Below are 24,001 nucleotides of genomic sequence, written 5' to 3'. Positions count from 1 at the left end.
TTGGCACATCAGCGAACCTTTTATCCCGTGAGTGGCAGCTCCAGCAGGGTTACATTTACATGCCTTCTATCACGTATTGTAATGTTTAATGGCAGACAAGGCTGAGTGGGACTGAGGGTAACACGAACTTGCTTTTCCTCAGAGTGGAGGCTAAAAGACAGCTTGATCCCCAGAACTGTGGTGTAACACATGGCGTGACTTAGCAGTTGTTTATAATGGATAATCTTACTGATTACAATTAAAAGGGGAGGGAGGACTATTTGAGCGGTCAACTACATGTTGTTACTTGCACTGTCACCTGAAAACCAAATACAAACTCTTTTACACTAGAAGACTTAATTATTTTTTACGGAGGTGTGCATGGACATGGTTACTCGTGAGTTACTTGTTTTCTTATGTGTCTTTTCACACTAATTATTATAATTTCATCACAATTGTTACAGTTTTTTCTATTATGAAAGACAGTGCTTCTCAGGAAGAAAAAATCGGCTTTTAACCAATATTTTACAGGTTTAGCTTCTGTTTAGAATTATTCCCTATGTGTCTTCTATTCTCCTAGTTACTAGATGGCCTCTGACCTAATGGCATGGCAAACATGTTTCTAATGGAGAGTGTATGACGTAGTCTGTCTTATCTGCAAACAGATTTCATTAGACTGTCCAGATTGCTTCTGCTTGCTTTAAGGAGAAATGTTCTCGATATTTTAATCTGGGTGTCTGCTCCCGAGGTTTTCTTCACTGGATGTCCTGGACACTTCTTGTTCTGCAACAGGAGTGTCCTTATGCTGAAGCTTAAAAGCAAGAAGTTTATTTTCGTTATCTGCTTGTGCAAATACTGCACCGGAATAATAATTATTTCTATGCTTGGGTTGTGATAAAGTTGTATTTAGGGATTGCTAGAGGATTTTTAAGGTTTTGGGGCATGAGGACGTGGTGTGTCAGCTTTAACGTTTTTAAACTTTTGTCTGTTTGAGAGGCCAGCCTGGTGGTTTAACAGGCTGTCTTGAACTGTCCTGGAGGGCATTTTCTAAATAGACCATAAGCAGATTTAGCACGTTCGTCTCACAGTGGGAGTTTGTTAATCTTTTTTTATGTCTTTGATTGCAGTCTTCTGGCCTTTGCACTGAGTGTTCCTGTTCTTCGCGAAAAGAAACCAATAAAGATACCAGTAACACAAAGAAGAAAGAAAATGGAGATCGCTCGTTCATTCCCAAAATATTTTTTGGAACACGCACACACAAGCAAATATCCCAGATTACCAGAGAGTTGAAGAGAACGGCGTATTCCACTGTCCCTATGACAATTCTTTCTAGCCGGGATTATACCTGTATTCATCCAGTGGTATCTAACAGTGGTAGTAACAGGAATGAAATGTGTGTAGAATTGCTGGAAGGAAAACATGTGAGTAGTTTTGTTTGAGAAAATGAGCATTCATTTAAACATACTGAAACAAAAGATAGTTGAACGGTTGGAGTGAGTAACATTTTTTTCTTCTTTACGCTATGCTGATTAAATATTTTTTGTAATTTGGTTTAAATTAAAATATTAGTTGTTAGAAAGTGTTGAACACAGTATCAATATTGGGGAAAAAAGTATAATGATAGGAATATTTATGATTGACAGTTAACGCTCTTAAGCTTAGTAGAGCTTAAATTGTCTTTGATTTTATAGATGAAGAAGGAAGAAGTGTCCTTTATTGATGCACATTTTAGGAATGTGGATATGCCCGTTTTCTTTCTGACATTGTGTTTTTCATTATTGTCCAACATAAAAAGTAGCTGCTAGAAATGTTTCTGGGAAATAAAGTCAAATGCATATAACAATCTGGAGAATTTAAGCTTACTTGTTTTTCGGTATTGTTTGTAACCACTAACTATCCGTGCTTATTTGCTTTTAGGGCAAGTCCTGTCTTTACTACCATGGTGTTCATAAACTCAGTGAACACCATGCCCTACAGTCTGCACATCGGATGTATCAGGCTTGGGACATTGAAGATCTAGTGAGCCTTGGAAAGAAGCTTCGTGCCTGTGCATATTTTGCAGCCAGAGAACTCATGATGGGCGCAGATATTGTCTTTTGTCCTTATAATTATCTCCTCGACCCGCAGATACGGGAGAGTGTAAGTATATTTGTAAGAAAAAGATTGCAGTATCTGAAGTTAAAGGGAAGAAGTTAAAAACGTAATGTTCAGTGGCTACGGTCAATTGAAATCCGGTTTATATCTAAAATATAACTCCTGGATGACAGAATTTTTCCCATTTTATCCAACGTAAGCATTCCTGTATTCCAGGTAAAGCTTCCACTGGTCTTGTGCTCTAGCTGATAGGTCACTTTTTTTTTTATAATCAGTGACACAGAAACCCTTGCTAACTTTACCATTGTTTGCTTTATGGAGATTGTAGCAGGTTCAAATTATATTAATCGTTCAGGCTGAGATAAGACTTTTCCCCTGCCCCTCCTGTTATTTTTTAGGTTACAGAAATTGTATCAAAAAGATGAAAACTCTGTTGCTTGCACCATGATGTAGAATGTGCACTTTTTAAACTGGATCCTGTTAGTTGCTCTTTCTCATTGATGTCGTTCACTCTGTTTTACTAGACAATACTTTTCTTTTTCAGATGGACATTACCCTAAAAGGCCAAGTAGTCATTTTAGATGAAGCCCATAATATTGAGGACTGTGCTCGGGAGTCAGTGAGTTATGGTGTTACAGAAAGTCAGCTAAGAGCTGCTCGAGAAGAGCTGGATTTCATGGTCAACAACAACATCAGACAGAAGGATCATGAGGCCCTACGGGCTGTGTGCTGCTCTTTGATAAAGTAAGGCAACTCTTTTTAATTCCATTATATCAACTAGTATTTTTTTAAATTATATATAGATTATTTTTGCTGATGCAATTTACTGGTTACTGTGTTATATGAGATAAAATGCAACAGAGGTAAACTTCAAACTATGCAATCGTGTGACTTTTGTTCATATGAGGATTCCAGAGGCTTTTGATCTATATAAAGAAAATACTCATCTTACTCAAAGGGAAACGTTGCAATTTTGTTTTGAAAAACATGTTATGCTCTCGATTCATGTGCTGATCTGCATGGGACTTACTGACCTAGTTTATGAAGTTCTGTATGAAAATTTTACCTGAGATAATTTTCATCTTTCACATGCTTCTGTTTGGTTATTTGACAAAGAGTAACAGCATTATTTAGCTCACATTTATAAAACGCTTTCAGAGCCTTGGAGGTGTTTAGAACAGGTTGGAATCTGTTCTTGGAATCTGACTGGAATCTATTTGGAACAGATTCTTCATAGTTAAAAGTGAATTTATCAGTTATGCCCTTTGTTTTCCCTGTGAAATAACTCAAACTTGAGTAAAGAGGTGAGGGTCTAAAAAATGGGGGGGTACCTGCACGTTCTTAGAAGAGCCTTGATGAAATCTTCGGAGAATTCAGGTGGCAAATTCTTTGCCCAGTGCATACACGATCCTTTTAGAATCTCTCATTATTTTCAGGCACGAGTTGGTCACGCAGAATTATTGATCATTCTTTCTCCCTGGCCTATGTTAGTGGAATGTGGTTTTGATGATTTGCTTTTGTAGAGAAATTGAAATGAAAGATGTGCTGGAGCTCTTCGTGCCTGCCTCGTTGGAACACAAGGATTGTGGAGTTCAGTGGATAGGGAAATAGGGGTGATTGAGGGAGTGGTTTTGAAAGCAAGACTTGGTCAGTAAGGCAGAAAAAAGCTGAAAAAATACAAAATATGCTTCTCTTCTCTGCTTCTTCCTGCCTTTGTACCCACAGAGGAGCAGGTAGTAATAACTAAAAAGAAGGTAAAGAAACAATGGAGACAGAATTGGAAGGGGAGGACCAGAGCAGAAGGAGAAAATCATGAGAGGTGCTGGAGCAGAAGCAAATGGACTGGGGGCAGAAGCTCAGGAAGGGAGGGGAAGGGCAAAAGTCTTTTCGGTGGCTAAAGCTGAAACAAGGACAGAAGAGTCTGTCACCACTGGAGAGTTTGAATTCAACTCATAGCCCATAACTTTTGAACCTTTCTTTTGAGGAATCCAAGGACTGAAAGAGTTCAGAAACCCACTGCTAGTGTGTCCCTGTACAGCAAAGTCAGCAGAAGAGACATGAGTAATGATTCAGGTGGCTTTGAAGTTAACTGGACTCTGATTCAGTGCATGTCAAATCCTCATTTTGTTGCATTAGTGGTTGGTGAAATACACTTTGGACTACGCCACAGCAAGTAGTTCACCATTTCTTCTATCATTTCTCTATTTTAGGAGTTAATGTTTACGTGTCCGAGAGAGAAGTCACTTCGTTTTCTTATTTGCAGAAATTAATTCTACATTGAATATTTCAAATGTTAAATTTTAGTAAAAGATGAGAAGAGCACGTGTGGACATTTGATTGCCTCAAGCTTTTTAACCTTCTCAGAAAAACTAAGGTTGATTGTCTTGGCAAATCTGCCAACAGCATGAAAAGCAGTTGTTGGAAAGCAGAAGACTGGGTGTAAATGGCCGGTAACTGGTAAAACACTGTTGTGTAGTGACGTGGCTTTGCCAAATGCATGGGTAATTAGAAAAACTATTTCAGTTATAAAGATCCTGGGCCCTCATTCCAGAAAGCACTTAAGCACTTAGTGCCACAGAGGTGCTAAAATGACTTTTCTGAGGAATTTGAAGATAGACCGATACAGGTGTGCTTGCAGGCTTCTCCGGGGAGATGCAGATTCCCCATTGGACAAATGTTCAGTGGAGAAGCTGCATCGACATGGGAATTCCTGGTAGGGAGGGACGGAGAAAATCCACTTTCTTGCATTGAAGGCATGTTTGATAAATCTTTTCCTGAAAATATTGTATACACCAATTTTTACTTTAAAACTGTAGATATCTTTCTGAGAATCAGGCAAATCTTATTTAAGTATGCTGCTTTACTCTCAAAATCACTTAACAGGCATTTCAAGTAAATGCTTTAACGTTGGACTTAAGTGGATGGAAATTATTTGAGGATTTGCTTTTTCTTTGTGGCATTTTAGTATTAGGAAGGTTGCTGTGTTAAGTTTATATTTGCATTTGTAGCATGAGCATTTCAAAAGTAGGTGGTGGTTGAAGTTCAGAACAGAGAAACAGAGGTTTTACATTTCCTGAAATGTTTTACTTGTTGTAAATCTGTTTCATTTCTGTCATAGTGGCATTTTCCTAATTTTAGTTTCAGGTCTTTGTATGTTACATTTGAGGAAATGGGGCAGAGTACTACACTGGTGAAGCTCTGCCTGTGTCAGTGATCATCATTCCTGTAAGATAAAACAAAATATAGCCAAAGAAGTTACTGTTACGGTAGTATTTGTGGGGTTTTGTTTGCATTTAGCCTGGCAAAAGGAAAGGTTTTTGGAATTGTTCCGTTGATCAGATTATATGCAGTGACAGGACAGGAAATTTGGAACTGAAACAGTCACTAAGCCTTGTTGCTTTAGTGGATAATGATTAACTGGGTTTACAGGTCCATATTTTGAACGGTTGTGGAAATGACAGCTGTCTTTCTGATGCCTCCTGCCGGTTGATGGAGCAGGCAGCGTAGGCATTTCACGAGTGGGAGGGAGGGAGGCAGCCTGCTTGTCTGGACAGAGGGAAGGGCTCATAATACTGTGGTGATAATGGAGGACACAGATTTTAGCTCTGCCACGGATGAGGTGGTCTGCGTGTTTAGATCATATTAATAGAAAGTCCTATCACATTTTGCATTGCCAGTACTGTTACAGTTCTGCTTAACTGTCACATTGTAGCAGAATTACGGATACCTGTAGGTAGGTTAAAATAAGCACCTTTTTATTGCCCTGCCTTTCCTTACTGTATATAAATATTTAAAGTATTAAATTCATGCCTCAAGATTTGCTCTTAAGAGGAAAGTCTGCAGCTGCCAGGGAGGGTAAACTAACTTTCCTCAGAGTAATAATGAGTGGCTCTAAAAGTACAGCAGAAATCTTTCTTAAATGAGCCTGACGTGTTCTGTCATAAGAACAGATTGTATTTTAATCTTTTCTTTATTGTAAAGATATTATACGATGATAAAATGTATAGCAACAAATTCTCTCACTTCCATGAGCTGCATCAAGAGCAGTTCCACAGAAGTTGGTTCAAAAGTGGAAAAAAATGACGTAAGGAAAACAGATGTTGTAGAATATTGATCATCATCATAGATGTCTGGTACAATTTTTGAAGTTTGGTTTGTACCTGCAAAGTATCTCTAAATCTCTTCAATTGAAATTATTTCCGATTTCTCTCTTTTTACAGCTGGTTACAGGAGATCTCTAGTCAACTAGTCGAAAGAGGGTATGAAATGTACAGCAAGTTTTGGAGTGGAAAAGAAATGCTCTCCATTTTGCACAAAATGGGAATAACTGCAATTACTTTTCCCCTCTTACAGGTAACGTGGTGTACTGTATAAGCGAGTACCAGAGTGCATTATATTGGTGGTGTTAAACTTCTTGAAATGTGCATAAGTTAAATGCTAACAGATCTTTTCATTTACTGCCATACTGAAAAGCTGTCTGAAAACCAGGAGTAATCCACCTGAGCTACTGTAATTTGTGGAGGTTCGGTGTTTTAAAGGATCTAATTGATGACATACAATTATTTGAATTAACTCATTTAGTCAGTGATACTTTTGTTTGTTCTATCCACCTGTGTATTTATTGACTGTTAAAATGTATTTACCCTATTTTCAAATTTATCCCTCCTTTCTGTTTGTGTTGTTACTTTTCCAGTTCTGTCTTCAGTCCAACTTTATAGGTATCTTAGGTGAACTTTCCAAACCATGTGCTGTAGTCTTGTATCTGTATGAGCTTTGATTTTGAGAAGATGCTTAGAATGTTGTTCATGCAGAATTTGTTTGCCTCTTACAGAAGAATCTTGCTACTGTCCTGGAAAAAGAAGAAAAAGTATCGGTGTTCGGCAAAGAGGAACTTGTTGAGATACCAATTGTGAGCCCTGCCAGTCAGATTGTGCTGAGAGGGTTATTCATGGTTCTTTTCTGTCTTTTTAAAGATAATAGCAGGTGAGTGCAAGATCACAGCCCCAGCTGTGTGGTGGTGTTTTGCTCATCTGCTTTGCTGAACTGCCACTTTCGTTGCTGAACACCTCGGTTATGGTGCGTGGCTTCTGAGCGCAACCAACATTTCAGAAAGTGCTGGAAAACCTATTTGTGTGGAAAGAATTTAAACACTACTGAATTGTTTTTTCATTCATAAATAAATTCAAGTATTGAAGAAACTTATCTGAAGGTTAGGTGTAAGTTTTCTTGATGTGTTGGCAAGTTAATGCTGTCTCTGCTTTGTATGAGCTTAATGCTTACAGTTTGATTGCTCCGTTGTAGTTTTTATGGGTATTTCTGTATCTCTATATAGGTATGCAGATGACTACAGAGTTGCTGTACAACAAACTTACGCTTGGATGAATGAAAAGCAACCTGACGTTTCAGAGACAAGTTCCTTCTTAACACAGCCCAGGCATAAAAAGAGTTTGCGGCAGAAAACTGTAGTCCACATGCTTAATTTCTGGTGCTTGAATCCTGCCGTGGTAAGCTGAGGGTGAAGTAGGAGGCCTTAAGTAATATGAGTGGTAACAAATACATAGAAGATCTTAAAGTGATTGTGTTGATTTTCCAAGTTTCCCTTCTTCTGTCTCCAATGTAGGCTTTTTCAGACTTAAGTGATGTTAGAACAATTGTTCTGACATCTGGTACGCTCTCTCCAATGGATTCATTTTCTTCAGAGCTTGGCGTGAAGTTTTCTATTCAGTTAGAAGCCAATCACGTTATTCGGAACTCACAGGTAAACTTTTTCATCATTGTTCCCTCTCCTGAGGTGTAATGCTGGCCATTGGGAAAGAAAGAATAACTTGCAAATAAAAATGACAAACGCATTCCGTAAGTACAAAGTGTACAGAACAGACTACTGCTTGGATTAATGTGGTCATAAAGTATGTTTTAAAATGAAAACGTCAATTTTTAGCTGCTCCCCAGGAAAAGCTGAAGTCATGCTATTTTGATAATAACCATCTTATATCAATTACTGCACTTTCTCTTGTGTTTTTAAGTACTGAAATTAATTTGTTTAGAAATATCTCAATATTTTCCTTCACACCTAAAATTCCATTATTTAACCTAAGGTAATTTAATACAGTTTGTGTTGTGTATCTTAGAATTAACTTTTTGAATATGAAACACACCAGGTTTGGGTTGGCACCGTTGGAGCAGGCCCTAACGGTCGGAAGTTGTGTGCTACGTTCCAGCATACGGAGACCTTTGAGTTCCAAGACGAGGTGGGAGCACTCCTGCTTTCCGTGTGTCAAAGAGTTGGCCAAGGAATTCTGTGCTTTTTGCCGTCCTATAAGGTAAGGAAATCTTAATTCGTATACTACCTCTGAAACCACGCACGTTCCACTTGGAAATGTACTGTGTGATGTTTGCTTTGTGCGTCGACATATATAAATGTATATAAAGTAAAGGTCTTGTAATAGCACGTTGTGATTAGATTACATTGCCTTTTCTTGGATCTCATGTTGGCTGCCATACAAGTTGGATTTCGTGAAAAAACACGTTCACATTTGTTTTCAGCAGATGTGCACATTAGCTTAAGATACAATCATTGTGATTAGTTTAAAAAAAAAAGTCAGACTGATTTTTTTTTTTCTTAGATTTTCCTGAATGTTCTGAAGTGCTTTTAAAAAAATTCTAAATCTCTTCTCTGTAAGCACACATCATGAAAGGAAACTTCATGTGTTTAACTCAGCCGCAAGAATGCCTTTGCAAGTGCTCTCTGTGCTAGTTGAAGTTGATTTCTTCTTTAATTGGAGTAAATTTCTTCTTTCCTTCTTTGTTCCATTTCACTGCATTGGAGATTCTAGGATGTTCTTCTTGAATCGGGGGATTGCTGCAAGGAATCATGTCTCCATTTCCAGCTGTGTTCTATCTTATTTCACTGACAACAGATATCTCATTATGGTTAATCTGTAGCTCCGTAGTTTTGCTCCCTTCTCTATTTCTTCTTGCTGTTATTCATGGTCAGCTCTGAGGAAAGGAATATAAATCTGTTATGCCTGTTTTTCTTGTAATGCTTGCAAGAGTGTGAACTCCTTAATTTTAAACCATTGTTTATGATTTTAAAAAAACCTCTCCACAAACAAAACAAAAACCTCTGAGAACCAAAACCCCGAAAGTCCTACCAAATGAACAAACCCTCAGCATAATGGAAATAAGGATTTCAGACCATTTCCCTCATCTCTAGAGTTACTTAACAGATACTATTTAAAAAAAAAGGAATAAAAATGATTTATTCTTTTTGACAAAACCTTCACATTAGTTTTTAACTGAAGAGGCTGCAGAGCCAGGGTTTGTGTTGGCTTGGTGTCTGTAAAGAATTGCAGCCATCAGTGCCATTACTAACAGTAACCATTAGGTGACCACGTTAGACCAGGTAATGCACAGTCCCTGAAAAAAGCTGATTACTGACTGTTTAAGCTGGCTCTCAAAACTGTGCACTTACAGGCCAAGTTAACGATCTGAAAAGAAAGTTTGCGTTCAGTGTAAGTATTTAAATGGGAGCATCTTTCAGTTTTCAGCAACATCGTCACTCCTTTCCTGAAGTCGACAGTGTTGAACAGTATGTGATAGTTGATCTATACAGACCTGACAAATATTTATGAAAGTTTTTATGAGAATGGTAATCGGAACTGAAAGTCTAGAGAGATGTAATGACATTTAGTAAAGAAGAACAGAGATGGCTGGACAGTTCTGGTACCCTTCCCCCTCTCGTGCCCTTCTGTTTTACTGAAAGGTCATCTAGCTAAACACGTTGAGTGGTTTTTTTCCTTTGTGGGAACACTTCCATGATCCTAGCGAAAGTATTGATAAGTATAAATTGCAGACAATTGAAGGCTGATATTTTAAAATCACATTACCAATATTTTTCTACGGATGCCCTTTTTCATTCTACTACTTTTATTCTGGATTGTGTCGCCTTTAAGTCTGTGATTAATATGTTGAAAACACAGTATAATGTAAGCATAAGCATATTAGTACAGGGAAAACAAAGTATTCTTCTTTCATCGTCATACAGAATATTGCTTATCTGCACATTTGCATTTCAAAACTGATTTTCAGAGATTTTCACTGGGAAATTGCTAAGTCTCTTTAAAAAACTATGGCTTTTAAAGAAATTGTTCAAGGCTATCAGAGCTGATTAATAAACCTTGTCATGTACCTCACTAAGTTATGAGTTAAGCAGATCTTTTAAGGACTCAACCTGTTTTCTGAATTGGGGTTTCAACTTTGGAACAAGTGAAAAATAGAGTCTTTTTAAATGTGTGGAAGGCTGAGGGCAGTGCTCTGAATTTGGAGCCTCATCTGTCCAGGTGATTTGATGGAGCTGGAATTTGGGCATGTACCCTGGATTTCAGTTTGGTTGCGTTACCGATGCATTTTTGAGTGCAGCATCCTCTTTCAGTTTTAAGAATTTGTGGCTCAGCAATGATGTCCTTGCCTCTGCACCTCCGACAGAAGCTCTGCTGTTTGGCTGGCTGTTTCAGTACCTCACTTTCAGCACTCACACTGCACATTTTTACTTGTGTGCCTGAAAATTTCTTTGTCAATTATCCCTAATTAGTTTGCTTTGTAAACAAAGTTTATTTTTCTGGAAAGCCCATTATTAATTTAATTCAGGTAGTAAAGTTTTATGTTACTTTCCTTGTTGGATATAAGGAGAGTGCTAGATATAGATGTAGCATCTTACTGCACTTCCGTTCATTTCCATTTGCTTTGAATTTCACAGACGTTTGTTCGCGTTAATAAAATATAGGGATATGTTCTTTTTTGTTGTGAGAATGGTAACTCAACACTTGTTGGCCTCAGTCTGTGGGAATAGAAAGAAGTTGAGACACAACCTGACACAGTTTGTGGTGAAGGGTGTGGGGACCCTTGAGCTAATACCCAAGCAGGGCTCTCTTACTGCTTGTCCTGTTACTCAGAACTTCACTGTAAGACGTTGGAAATAAAGTTTTAAAAACAATCCACCTGTTACCTTCCCCTGTGCTCCTCCATCCTCTGTTTTTTCAATCAAAGCAGCTGCGGCAGAAACAGCTTAGTGCAGTTTTGTCGGAAAAGACTGCCGCGTTATCTCTGCAATGTGAATAGGAAAAAAGCAATAGCGGGGAAACTCTGCTTTATCTTACTCAGGTGCTTGAATTAACATTTTTCATGGAAGAGTGACTGTTTAAAATATACACATGGCAAATATCTGAGGTTAGTGATTCAATGGAGGAAAATGCATGAATGAGACGAGAACAATGCATCAGAGAGACAATAGACATCTCCGCATGTGATAGGTGTCTGTTTATGCTCTGAGTAAGTGTGATGCCGTGTTTCATGAATGGGATAATCCACAATAACATGCACATTTTTATTGTCATTATTGGCATTGTGGTGCACTGACCTTTTAAAAAATAAGCTTAATCTCAACAGCTACTAAATTGCAAACCTAGATAATTTCTAGGGCTACTAAAACTGGTGATACTATGCAAGAAAAATGCATTTATATGAAAATCAGTAGCAACTCTGGCAAAAACACTCTATAAAAGAGAATATCAGAAGGTGAAAAGATTACTCAGAAATCTAAGATGCTTTTAAACAAGATTAAGATAAGGACCATTAGGGTTCACATTGCCGACCTGTCTGCATTAAGATATATCTTGCCTGGTGCCTGCATCCTTAGATGATTCATTCAATATGTGTCATATCAAAGTCAAGGTATCCAGCTAGGAGAAAAATGCTAATGCTTATAAATTTTAGTCATAATCCGTCATGATGAATTAACTGACCTTTCTTTAGTAGCTTTTTTACAAAATAAGCTCTGGACGATAATGTTAATGATGGCAGTTTAGTTTGTTTTTTTCTTTTTTGCCTTGAGACATTGTTGGTTAATTTGTATCTGCTAATTGTTGAGCTGTAACCTGAAAGTAGAATTTTAAAAATAACATAGTACTCAAAAGGGTTTGAATGACTGTTTTCAACAGTAGAGCTTAGGAACTGGTAAATGTTCTTTGCTTGAGAAGCCAGGATTTGTTTACTACTCTTATCTTTTCTCCTACGTCTTTCAGATGCAGCGTTCTCCACTGATTCAGATAAATCGTATTTCTTTTGTATCTGCTTTCCATTGTAAAGCTTTAACTTTTGAGGTTAAAAAGAATTAACTGAGGTTAATGCTGCATTGCTTTTGCTGTTTCCCTTGAGAATTTTAAGGTAAGGTTATGATGACACATACATAGTAACTTCTGTTACTTGCAAAAAATAAATGCTGAATTCTGTATTTGAGTACTATGTATTTCATAATTTTAAGGGCTGCTGGTTCAGAGTTTAAGTTCTGTCGGTCTTATCCCATTTTTCTATTCTCTTGGCTGATCATGTTTTCTCGCTGAGAACAGACAGGATTGGGTGACAGTCAATTCATTTGGACTGCAACAACCCTGTTTATTGCCTTGGATTCCTTTCCACGTTTAAGGTATCAACCAAAACCGTGGTGAGGCTGTTTACCATTCTACTGACAAACCCTTCTTGACAGTGTTACACGACTTTAGGCAAGCAGGTCTTAACAATGTTAATTAACACTGTGAGCAGTGTAGAGCATGGCTTTATGGCACATAACTTGTGCTGTTTTCAAACAGCGTGAGAGTCTTCAGGCTTAGCCTGAAATAAACAGGAGGGACCTCTGTGTAACCTCTGACTACTGCACTCTCCTGCCATTGCACAGCAGCGTGTCTGCGCTGGATAGGAGACCAAGTCCTTGAATATGCTCTCTCCTGGCCTGGACATTAATGTGCCACCCCTATATATGGCAGGCTGAGGGAGGGATATAGTATCGGTATTAATTCTGAATGTCTGGCTCTTAGTTTAAGACAGACTCCTTTTCTTATGAGATTTGTATGAGGTTGGTAGAAACTATTTTTTAAAGTCTATGTTAGTGTGGCAGAAAATTAATTGGTCTTAACACTGAATGCAGAACAGAATATTTTCACTTCTAAAACTTTCCTGAAACACAGTTTTGTAAATAAAGTATAAGAAACCCTTTTTTTTCTGCCATTAATAAAAAAACCCCACACTGCCTTCAGACAACTTTTTACTTATTTAATAAATTACTTCAATAAATTTACAAAAGATGGTAGTCTGTTTAGTCAGGCCTATTAAAAGCATTAAGATTTGGGCACTGGCTGTTAAAATGAGTAAATGGCAATATCACAAAGTCAAACAAATGCCAAAAAACATTTTCCAGAGTACTGGGATTGTAACAATACCATTAATGAGGGCAAAGAGGTTTTAATGCAATTTGCACATTCTAAAGTTTCAAAAAGAGGTTTTGAGTTAGTGCATTATTAATGTTTTGAACATCTGGAACTATGTAAGAGCCATAGACATTGAGCAAGTGCAGGATTTCCCTGCTTGGTCTGATACTGACTGATTTCCTCCCTAGCGAAAAGCTGGTTTTAAGGAGTTTGAGACAGTAAAATGACAATATCCAGATAGGAGATAAACATTCCACAGTGTCTTTTTGCTTGTAATGAGTGTGGAGGAAAAATGAGAGACCATTAGGTTTGTGCAGCGAAAAGGTGAATTTGAAATTAAATAGGGAAACAGCTCTTTGCACCACAGACAGTTGCTCCATGGTGCAGTTGTGCTAATTGCAGAGTGCTTGTGTGAGCAATTATCTAGTAACGTTGGGTGGGTTCCATAAGGTTGCTTAAATATTTCTGTTGGATGTAATTGGGTATAATAGGCAGAAATATAAGGGATAAATGGTTTATTGAGAGTAATAATCTCCTTGATATTCCTGTTGACAGCTGTAGGAGTACAGAGAGGAAGAGATTTACTCCTGTGTGTACATATTTGCAGGCTGTAGGGATGGGTTCACACAAAGTATGTTTTGTGACAAAAATTTCTGCTTTGAAGTTAAATAAGCATTAACTTCCTGCGTAATTTTACTGTTAGAGAATGTAATTGACAGTGTTAGAGCTTTAAAATGATAGAAGCAGCAGAACATTTCAATGTGTCATCTAGTTTTAGATCTTTTAACTGTAGCCAATACCCTGCATCACATTCACCGGGATGGAAAGAAAGGAGGCCTTTAAACAGGCTGCCGTATCAGGGGTAAGTTACGAAATAATTGTAAATTAATAATGATACTCACTTTCTGCACAGCATTTGCTTTCTGCTGTCAAGGGAAAGGCATTCTCTTACTCCAGAAGCCTTATTTGTTGGAGCCAAACTGCTGCAACGCTGCTATTACAGTATGTAAGAAACCCTAAAAACAAGAAAAGACTTCAGGGAATTGAATTCTGTCATCCTTGCTACTATCTCAAGTTATGTGCAAGTACCTAACAATAAAAGTAGAGCGAAATGTTGGAAGAGCAATTAAACAACATGTGAGAAGCACTCTGTGTCTCTCTCCTGGCACTCACAACCCTCTGCCGTGTCCCCTGGAAGTCACTGGAGTATTTTCAGGGACTGCAGAGGGTTGAGGTAGGGCTCGTGACACTGGTTTTTGTTTTTTTTTTTCTTTGAGGGGCGCGGGGGGAAACCCAAACCAAACCCAAGTTATTGCCAGATCCTAAATGAAGATTTTTGTGGAGTGATTTCTCTCTGATAGGATGTAGTTTTGGGAAAATGAGATCTGAAAAAGCCAAATGCTAATCACTCAAATTGTGTTTCAACATTTGTACCTAATAAATGTAGTTGGAATTTTGTTTTACTTATCCACTATTCTTCCTCCATTGCTTGTTTTTCACTCTTACTCTGCACTGGTAGTTTTCTTTCTGATCTTTATCTCAGCTTCATGATTTATAGGGTTTTTTTTCCCCATTAATCATATACAATATCTACTTTCACTTTTATTCTCCATTTTTCCATCACTTAAACATTTAGATGGTTTGTAATACAAGCTGTCTAGCTGTTGGGGCCCTCGCATTCATCCAACTGAACAATCTTCAGGCTTGGTGTGCATTATCTGAGGCGTCTTCTGAGAGCGCCAATAGCTCCTGTAAATCTTACTGGGATTTCTGCAGTCTCCAGTTTCTGTTTTCCCCGTTGATATGGACATAGCAAAGACACACATGTAAAAATCACTGTGTGTGGTGGAAGATTTCAACCATTCCATGACGACTCTCTTTTCTCTGCCTCAGACAGTGAAGACTGTTTGTGGGTGGTGTTGGTTCAAATAGAGAAGGACAGCAGCAGAAGGAATAGTGAAATTTGTATGAAAAGAATTAGAATAAGAGATTTTCTGAAACCAGGTATATAAACTTTTTCTTCGAATGATGCTGGCAAACCTTCTTTCGTGTCATCAGTTCAATTGAGTTACTCTGCCAAACTCAATTTGAAGATGGAGCTGGCAGTTCACACCCTGACGAGATCATTTCTTGTGTAAATATAGAGGCTACTGCAAGGTTCTCCTGGAAATAAGAAAGCCAGAATAGTGCTGAGTTCTGCTCAGAAGTTCTCCTCAACTTTCAAAGTTGATGCATGTTTTATTATAACTATTTATTAGAATGTTTTCACTTAATTTCTTCAACCTCTTGAATTGTTTGGGTTTTGGCTTTTTTGGTGGTGTTTTGGTTTTTTGTTTTTTGGTTTTTTTTTTCTCCCGCTGCTTGGTTACTGATGGCTGATTCCAAGTTTGACCATCCACACATGTTACAGAGCAGGCCAAGAAAAATGTTGGTCTACATCAAAAGTAAGACTTTTTCTTTGGGAAATGATAACTGACAATCTGAATAGTTGCACAATATTTGTTTTCTTAAATAATATGGCATGTTCTGAGATCACTGCTTATGGAGTAGTTCTCCTGGTTTCTAGGAAACTGGAGACAATCCAAACGTTACGTATGCTTAGAGAGGTTAGAGGAGATGATCCAGCAGCTTGCTGCAGAACGGCAAGGTTCTCTGCTTTCCTTGTATCATTCTTGTGCTACTCTGAGTTTTGTGTCAACTGGTTCGGATCTCCAGAACAAAGGAAAAGTTTTATCTTTTTTTTTCTGCTGACCTTGTGAACTGTGTCGGCTCATCAGGAGGCCAGAGAAGTGTCAGAGACAGCTCAGGGCAAGAGATGATATTGCACACTCAAGGAAGGAGCATGAGCATCCTTTTACTGCTAGAGCTGAGTTTCAGGGATGAAATGTTACTGTGCTTTTTAAAACCACATTTTTCAGTGATTGACCTTAATATGAGAATCTGTAGAGCTACTTACCTGGAAATTCTTACCACCTTATGAAATAGGATTTATGTTATAAAGTTCTGAATATGATATTGCAGCATTGTCAGCTGAGTCTGCCTTTACCACAGATTAACCAAATGAACTGGAGAGTTACTCAGGTGAATATTCTGGGTGAATGAAACTTCGGGTGAGGTGATACGAAAGGAATGAACTGTTCTTATTTCTCATTCTGTAGAACCCTGCAGGAAGTGTGGGAGTGGAGGAGCTGTTTGTATGTATCCTTAGTGCAATCAGACATTTCACACGTGGCCGCCCCTGGAGTACCCAGTGGCCACTGTGGTTGAGTGTTCTGTCAGTTCAGAGCTGTTGGCTCAGGGGAAATTCCCAGGTGTGACTGGGGTCCCACCATATCTTTTTGAATTACTGGCTGCAGACAACGAACAAATCCACTTTCCATGGCTTACTGAACTGCTGCGGTGACCAGCAAGGGACTTGCAATTATTCAAGTGCCCTGTGGCACTTGCTTTTTACAGAGAGCTTCCTCGTAACATTTGCCCATCGTATAAAGTAGAATCCGTAGCGACAGTCTGTGGCAGATTATTGGGTATTATGTCTAAAAAAATTATATGCCATACTGGTAGATGAGTGTATTGCTTGTGAATTTCACACCCAGAGAGCTGGGCAGCTTAATATTTTATTACGCTGTTAGTTTAAATACCCTGAGCACACAGCATCGGGAAAATAAACTGAAAATCTATTATTGTTTCTCACTTCTGAGATCTGACTTGTCAAAGTGCTGCGAGCTGAATTGTTGTATCTAGTTAACACATGCTCCAGTTTACGTTGTAATTAACACTTCCTGCTTCTATATTTTTCCTGCCATTTAAGTAGTAACTGCATTGAAAATGAGTTTTCACAGTTAAGAGGTTTGCACTCTGGATAAGAGTCCAAATAATAAATAACAATTGCAGTCAACATGACTCTTTCCTTGATCTTTTCATGAAAGAGAGACAAAGTGGAATGGAAAACAGTAGTTATTAATAGAGAACAATATATGTAAGCAACATTATTTTTTAGACAGTGTCTCTTGCACAGCTTCCTTTGGACATTCCTGTTCTGAACCATTGCAGCCTGCAGAGTTCCTGGTCCCTTTGGCGTTTTTGGGAGGTTCCCTTCCTGATGTGGCAGAGATGTGACATCTTGTGTGGAAAACTCTGCATTTGAGATAAAATACACTTGAAAGCCTATATTTAGGTAGTGTGTTCAGTATCAGCAGTGTGACAGCATATACAAGAATTTGAATATTAAATGTGTTGAAAGAGATACTTGGGCTGTTTTAAATTCAAAGAAATCGACTTCATTGGACAGTCAGGAAGTCTATCAAGTCGTGCTATAGACTTGATTGCTATTGGGTTAAGCAAGGTTCTTGGTGATAAACTTTCACTGGTGAGCTGGCGTATTCTAGAGAGTATTCATTGCATTTGGATTCAGGGCACAGCTCACTGATGGATTATTTTTAGCAAAATGTTATGATCTGTGCAAGTTATTTTTTTCAAAAAACTTCTGGTTTTGTCTTACTAGTGAGCAACTTGCTTTGTTGGTAGCCAGATTGCAGTGTGTTACATGTAAAACTTGTTTTCAGCTCTTACTTCCGGTTTTTGATCATGAGGTGAGAAATTATTTCCTAAGAAGCAGATATTCTGGAAAGTCTGTTGTTGAAGAAATACATGAGTGTTTTTGTCTTATCTCTCGTTTGTTATAGGAATGTTACGTATTTCGTTAACTTTGGCAGATTGCTGTAAAATGTTCACTCAGTGATGTTCATTCATCTGTCTGCCCCCATTTACCGTGTGAGCATTCGTGGACTTGCTCGGCCTCGAGCCCAGGACTACACTGCTCGTCTGCTCCAATCGGTTTTCCCCAGTGGTACTGTGCTGCACTGCTGATGAGCCACTGAGAAAACCTTGTCTTTTTTGTCCTCTTTATTCTGGGGAAAAAAAAGAGGTCAGAGATGACTGAGCTTGGTTTTTGACTGGTGAAGGAGAGGGCAGCAGTATAGGATGCTGACTTAATTCATGAAGGGTTAATAATTTTGGATTTGATTCCAGACCAGAATCTAAACAATCCTCTTAAAAATATTTTTTTCTGGAGAGCTTTCTTTGCGTGAAGGATTGCGCTCTCACTGGAAGGCGAAAGTGTAATGATAGCCTAGGGTGGATGTACGAGCAGTTCTTGTAACACAGAAAGCCGTTGTCTTGGTTAATTTTAAAACCACAAAAGAACCCCTGTTTTGAACCAGGTTGTTTAGAAACAGCTGTGACAGAGCAGAAAGACAGAATACTTCAAAAGCTGTCCAGATTGTTATGTGTGAAACATGTTGGGGTTTTTTGGGAAAAGATTAATATAAAGAAGCTTCTTTAACTGTAGAAGCAACATATTAACCACGTTATTCTAGAGTCTTTGGCGTGCAAAACATTTCATTTTTCATTACTGTTGTCACCGTTCACATATTCCATTATTTAAGGAGGTTATTGAAAAATTGATGGCGTGTTGGTACCAGAGAGACATCCTGTAGGCTGCAGTGTTGATTTATGGCACATGGAACACAGTTCAGTGCTTCAGTTTCCTGCTGGCGAGCGGCACTTTGTCATTGTCCCTAAAGAAAAATCATACCAGTGAAATCCCCTGTGTTCCCCCCAGGTTGAGTGATGCATACTTTTTCTTTTTAAATGATTATGAATTATTCACCTTTTATTGTGCTGGAGTGTGCACATGGTGATCAGAACCTTGTTTATAATACAGAGATTTTCACTGTGTTCAGGATTTAGTTTAATTATGTAGTTGAGTTGCACAGTAGCTTTGTCTATTTTTTTCCTTCTATTTTTTCCCAGCAGCGCGTCTACCAAGCCAGTGTGGGCTAGCACAGATTTTACCCTGCATTTCCTAACATATGTAGGCATCTCAACACATGAGTCTTGGACCAAAATGTTGTTTTTCTTCAGTGTTTGTTTAAAATTTTCCATGAGTCAATAATTACAGTACTTCTAAACTTAAAAAGACACTTTTCCCACACAAGTTCTTGCAAATCACTGGTTTTAAGGTTCTATTCTTCAAGTTCATTTTCAGTTGCAAAGAAATGGAAATAGAGATCCAAATGAAAAAGCTGTTGAAATAGCACATGTAGTAGGGATAGAGATTTCCAACTTTCTCCCAGGAGATGGGTTGAGAAGAGGCTCCAAGCTCTAGACACCTGTTAGGAAAATGAAAACACTCTAGAAGAAATGGAAAAAGTCAGAATAAACGCGTGACTTGGGTCAAGGGCCCTTTGCAGCTTCCTGGATTCCCTCTTTGGACTGTTGAAGTCTTGCACTAAAATGTAACTTTTCTTATAGAAGGAATAACCTGCTGTGCCTTCATCAACTTCAGCAATTTGGTTTTGACTTTGGAATCATGACTATCTGTTCAAGCTCAAGTTTTTCAAATCATGCTCCTTTTAACTGCCTTTGCTTTAAATAGATGCACTCTTATTCTAGGCACTTGGTTTGATTTTTTTGCTGTAACAGCTGGTAGGGGTTAGCTACACATTAGAAAATCTTCCTGCTCAGGTTGAAAAGGAGAGGTTTGGAAAAAAGCGAGGAATGTGTGTTTTCTTCTGGAAGTTGTAGTTAGAAGAGCAGATGTTCTGGTCTCCTTCCTTCACAATGTCTACTTTTATTTCAGGACTTTTCTAACATCTTTCTACGTTAAAATTCCTCTCTGTGTTATCTAGTCTTCATCTTCCTTAGAACAAAGGAATCAAAGTCTCTGAACGTATCACGTTACCTGTATTCTCTAATTATTGGGGCTTTTTTAAGAATGCTTTCTTTCTCCTGACAGCAGAACAAATATTTAGTATTTTTTATATATGTTTTTTCTGGTTTTCAGTTACAGAGCATTTCATTACAGAGGCTCTGTGACACTTTGGGAAAGGAAATCAGACAGAAGCTGATCTGGAGTTCGTACCCTGTAAACCTAGTCTGCTTCAAAGAACAGTTCTTCGCATTGCTGGTGGCAGCCCCACGGTGATAGTAAAGAGTTGGGGAAATGGGCAGTAGAAAGGAGGCGTAGCCTCTCCTTGATAAGAATAAAATCTTTGTGTGGCCTGTTTTCGTTAAAATGCTGCATTAAATCAGTTTATTTCTGGCACATAAAGAGAAGATTAGCTGGGCATATATTTATATGGGCGTTTGGTATTTTTCTCCAGTTTCCCATTAACAGTGGGAAATTAACATTTATTTTGAAAGTAGATTTTACGTCACAAGTGAAATATTTTGGGCACAGATGTTTTCATATTCTCTTTGAATGAAATCTGTTAGAAATGGAGAAAATGAAATTTGAAGCTTATTTATTTTTTCTGAATAGATGCATTAGTATTTTGTATTGTCTTAGTCATTCAAAAAATTAATTTTAAATACCTCCTTGTATTATGTCAGATACTTCCCATACACTTGAACCAGTCTGTTGCTTAACCTTTGAAAATCTAATTCAGTGCAAACAACTACTTAAATAATTCAACGGACTAAGTTATTCTTGGCTGGTGTAGTCCCAGCCTAGTGCAGTGCAAATGTCTGGGTGTCAAGCAAAATTGAGGTTTTTTCTTCTTTGGTGAAGAATGTGATCAAGTATAAAATCACCGTTGGAAAGGTGTATAGGTGGATGAAAAAGGAAATAAAGATGAAAGCTCTGCCCATTTGGTAGACGACTTGTGACTAAAAGGTGTGTATTCTTTCAGTCCTTTTGAAAGCGTGGAGTATTTTTCTGATGTTGATTAAATTTGGGATTTCTTTTAATACATGTGACTTTTCTTTTTACTTTTTTCTCTCTTTTTATAGTACTATTTTAATAGTTGTAGAGTGCTAGTCCAAATTTATTTTAAAGATTTGATTATTGGACATCAGATTTTATTGGGTAGTTGGCCCAAATATTTTCCCTCCTGTTTTTGGAAGGAAACTCAGTCTTTTCCTTTCACTCAGATCCTTCCAGGCAGTTCTCTGCTGTCCCATTCATTATTCCTGTTTCATTACTGTGTTTCCTTTCTTCCTTCTGCTGTTTCCTTCACGTTCACTTCTACCCTCAAAGGACTTTGGTTGTTTGGTTTTGGTTTTTTAACTAGCGGTGAAAATGGAATTAAGCGCTGATCCCATGCCACCACATTGGCTTTGTAACCTGTTGTTTCCCCCAAACCGAAGCATTCCAGTAGTCCTGGGGGTCAGTTACCTCTAGGATTGCGGTCATTTAGTACAGAGGCTTGACAACCCTTTAAGTTCTGAGAACTGTCAAATAACTGATTCTGCCCTTTTCCAAAACATCTTAGTTCTTGAAGAAGTTAGTCTAACATGAGCCAGTAATACCAGTATGCAAGTGATGTGAAAAAGTGGGTGTAACTGGTCGGGTACATTCTCCAGGTTTACTTTGAAATAACATGAATTTAAGGCCACTCGTATTTAAGTGACATACTAAATGTATTTATTTAATGACTGAATATATTTTGGGATTATCACTGCTATAGCGACAGTTTCATTCTTTCACAATGGAAGTAGAACATTCAACCAGGTAATTAATGGTCATGCTGCCCAGACTAGAGCTGTGGGACTAGTGGGAGAGTGATTTGCACAAAAAGTTAGGGCTGTAGTTTGCCAGCTGACTCAGCAAACTGCCTCATCCTGGAAGCCTACTAAAGGCGGTGCAAAACCTCTGGAATTAGATAGGTTATAACAACATCTGTGCCTTGAGACCATCAGAGCATGGCTTCAGTGGAAAGTATGATGGCCTCTGTCCTCACGGCTTAAATTTGCCGCTGAAACAGACACCTCCTCTTCACTCCATTTCATGTGAATGTAGCGGTTTGGGGCCTGTGTGTGGAATGTGCATTAATGGCCCGATACCTTAAAGAAGGTGTAAGAGTTCGCCATTGTAGAGCACTGTATGTCTGTGCATGACCCTTCTACGTGTTGGTGGACTGGGCGATACCCCCTTTTCTGGAAGCGACTGCCCTCTTAGTGCCGAGTGTGGCATAGCCCTCTCCGTTCTGCCAGACGGAGTCTGGTGAAGCCCGTCCTGTCACTCAGCCCCTGGGTTGGCCATAGATGTCTTTTTCATTTCTGAAGTTTTATGCTGACTGCCTGTAGAACTTCTATTTGACCCTTCAAACACGTTTCCAGCCCAATGGAGACACGCTTTGATTTGAAGCAGTGCTTATTCAAAAAGAAAATTCTGGTAGCAAACACAGAAGAGCTCTGCTTGGGAAAAGGCTTTTAGATCAATGTTCGTCCCTTGGGAATCTCTGACTTTTTGCACTAACGGTGGTGCCAATACTGTGATTTTTTTATTAAGAAAAACCTAATGGCTGTTTCCTTTCTCCCCCTCAGCTACCCTTCATATCTGAATAACAATGAAAAGTGGAACTTCATATCATTAAAAAAAAATTACATAGAAACAAGATGGAAAAAATACTGAAGTTGGGAGAAGTGGATTTTGTAGTGTATAATGGCAGACTTCTGAGGGGGGTACAAGATCCTTGTGTCAATTTTGTGCACCCTGTAATACCTTTTGTTTAGTTACCATTCTGTAAGCGTATGGGTAACAAGAAAGCATGTAGTTTTAAAGGGGCACAGGAGTACAGTTGTAAATGATAGTTGTTATTATTAAATAGTTAATAGTTGTTAAACTAGCCAAGAAAGCCAGAGTTGTTTCACTCTGCTGGAAGGTGCTGCTTAGCTCTATCCTTTTTGTCCTGTACTGCTCTTGAATAGCCTTTCATGTTTTCCCGTGTTCCATTGCTTCCCCAAGCACTCTTTGTCAGAGGGGTTATTTCTGTGACACCTTTTTGCTCTGCTGGTGAGGTGCAATCCATTCATTGCATGAATCAATGCTGTAATATTTTAGGAATATTCTGTAAAGAAATTTAGTAGCAGGTGCTTGCAGCAGGCCATGAGCTAGGGAAATATGAACCAGAATGAGTAATGCACCATGTTGCAGGGTTTTCTGTTAGACCTGCCCTCATCTCAGGTATTTGCTACTTCAGAAACCACTGTCAGGAGGTAACGAATACTGCAGAAAAAGTGCATCCCCAGCAACTCGATTGCTGCAAGTTAACTTCTCAACTTTGTTAAGATGCTGCAAATTACAATGAACTTGCCTGAGGGTAAAATACATTAAACAGCTCCTCAGTCTTGCTTCATGACATGGGAAACTCCTAATGCAATTTTTGGCACTGCATAAAACAAAGAGGCAAATGGAAAGGGGCAAAGCTTTTCCATCGTGGACGCGGGATGAGAGGATTTTGCCACATAATGGCAAGAGATGTTGAGAAAACATTCCCCCATTCCCAAACTTCAAGAGTGCTTCAAAAGCTGCCTAAAAAGGGGGATGCTGACAAAGGCAAATGGTGAATCGGAATACTGAGCTCAGAGTTTGTATGGATCATAGCTCACAGGTGTCTTTAAATTGCAGAAAGGAAGGAAAAAAAGGGGAAAGCTCTCCAAGTAAACATCCTTCAGTGCATGGGAAGATGACAGATTCTTTATAACAAGATTTTCTGCTCTCCTGGAGGAAGACCATTTGTTAATAAACCATTTGAGAATCCATTTTTAAGGGATTTAATAAAATATACAGAGCCTCCTTGCACTGCAGACACTATTATTCCCTTGGGTAGGAAAAATGACTGACTGTGGGCATTAATGGTTGCTTCCTGTGATTCCTGGCATTA

General features: G+C 38.5%; 1 protein-coding gene across 1 annotated transcript in view; it reads left to right on the top strand.

Moving 5' to 3' along the window:
• The window catches only part of BRIP1 (BRCA1 interacting protein C-terminal helicase 1), a gene marked incomplete at its 3' end in the record, with an annotated part of 50,235 nt that overhangs the window by 8,128 nt on the left and 18,106 nt on the right, over positions 1-24,001 (top strand). The window contains exons 6-13 of the mRNA XM_010143696.1: positions 1,107-1,400; positions 1,897-2,118; positions 2,618-2,817; positions 6,294-6,426; positions 6,905-7,056; positions 7,406-7,577; positions 7,694-7,831; positions 8,232-8,393. Of these exons, the coding sequence (XP_010141998.1) occupies positions 1,107-1,400; positions 1,897-2,118; positions 2,618-2,817; positions 6,294-6,426; positions 6,905-7,056; positions 7,406-7,577; positions 7,694-7,831; positions 8,232-8,393 (1,473 nt within the window). The remainder of the gene's footprint in view (positions 1-1,106; positions 1,401-1,896; positions 2,119-2,617; positions 2,818-6,293; positions 6,427-6,904; positions 7,057-7,405; positions 7,578-7,693; positions 7,832-8,231; positions 8,394-24,001) is intronic.

Source organism: Buceros rhinoceros, unplaced genomic scaffold, assembly GCF_000710305.1.
Source record: "Buceros rhinoceros silvestris isolate BGI_N320 unplaced genomic scaffold, ASM71030v1 scaffold39340, whole genome shotgun sequence".
Taxonomy (NCBI): Eukaryota; Metazoa; Chordata; class Aves; order Bucerotiformes; family Bucerotidae; genus Buceros; species Buceros rhinoceros.
Note: the sequence above shows the minus strand (reverse complement) of the source record. Positions and strands in the feature narration are given on the sequence as shown.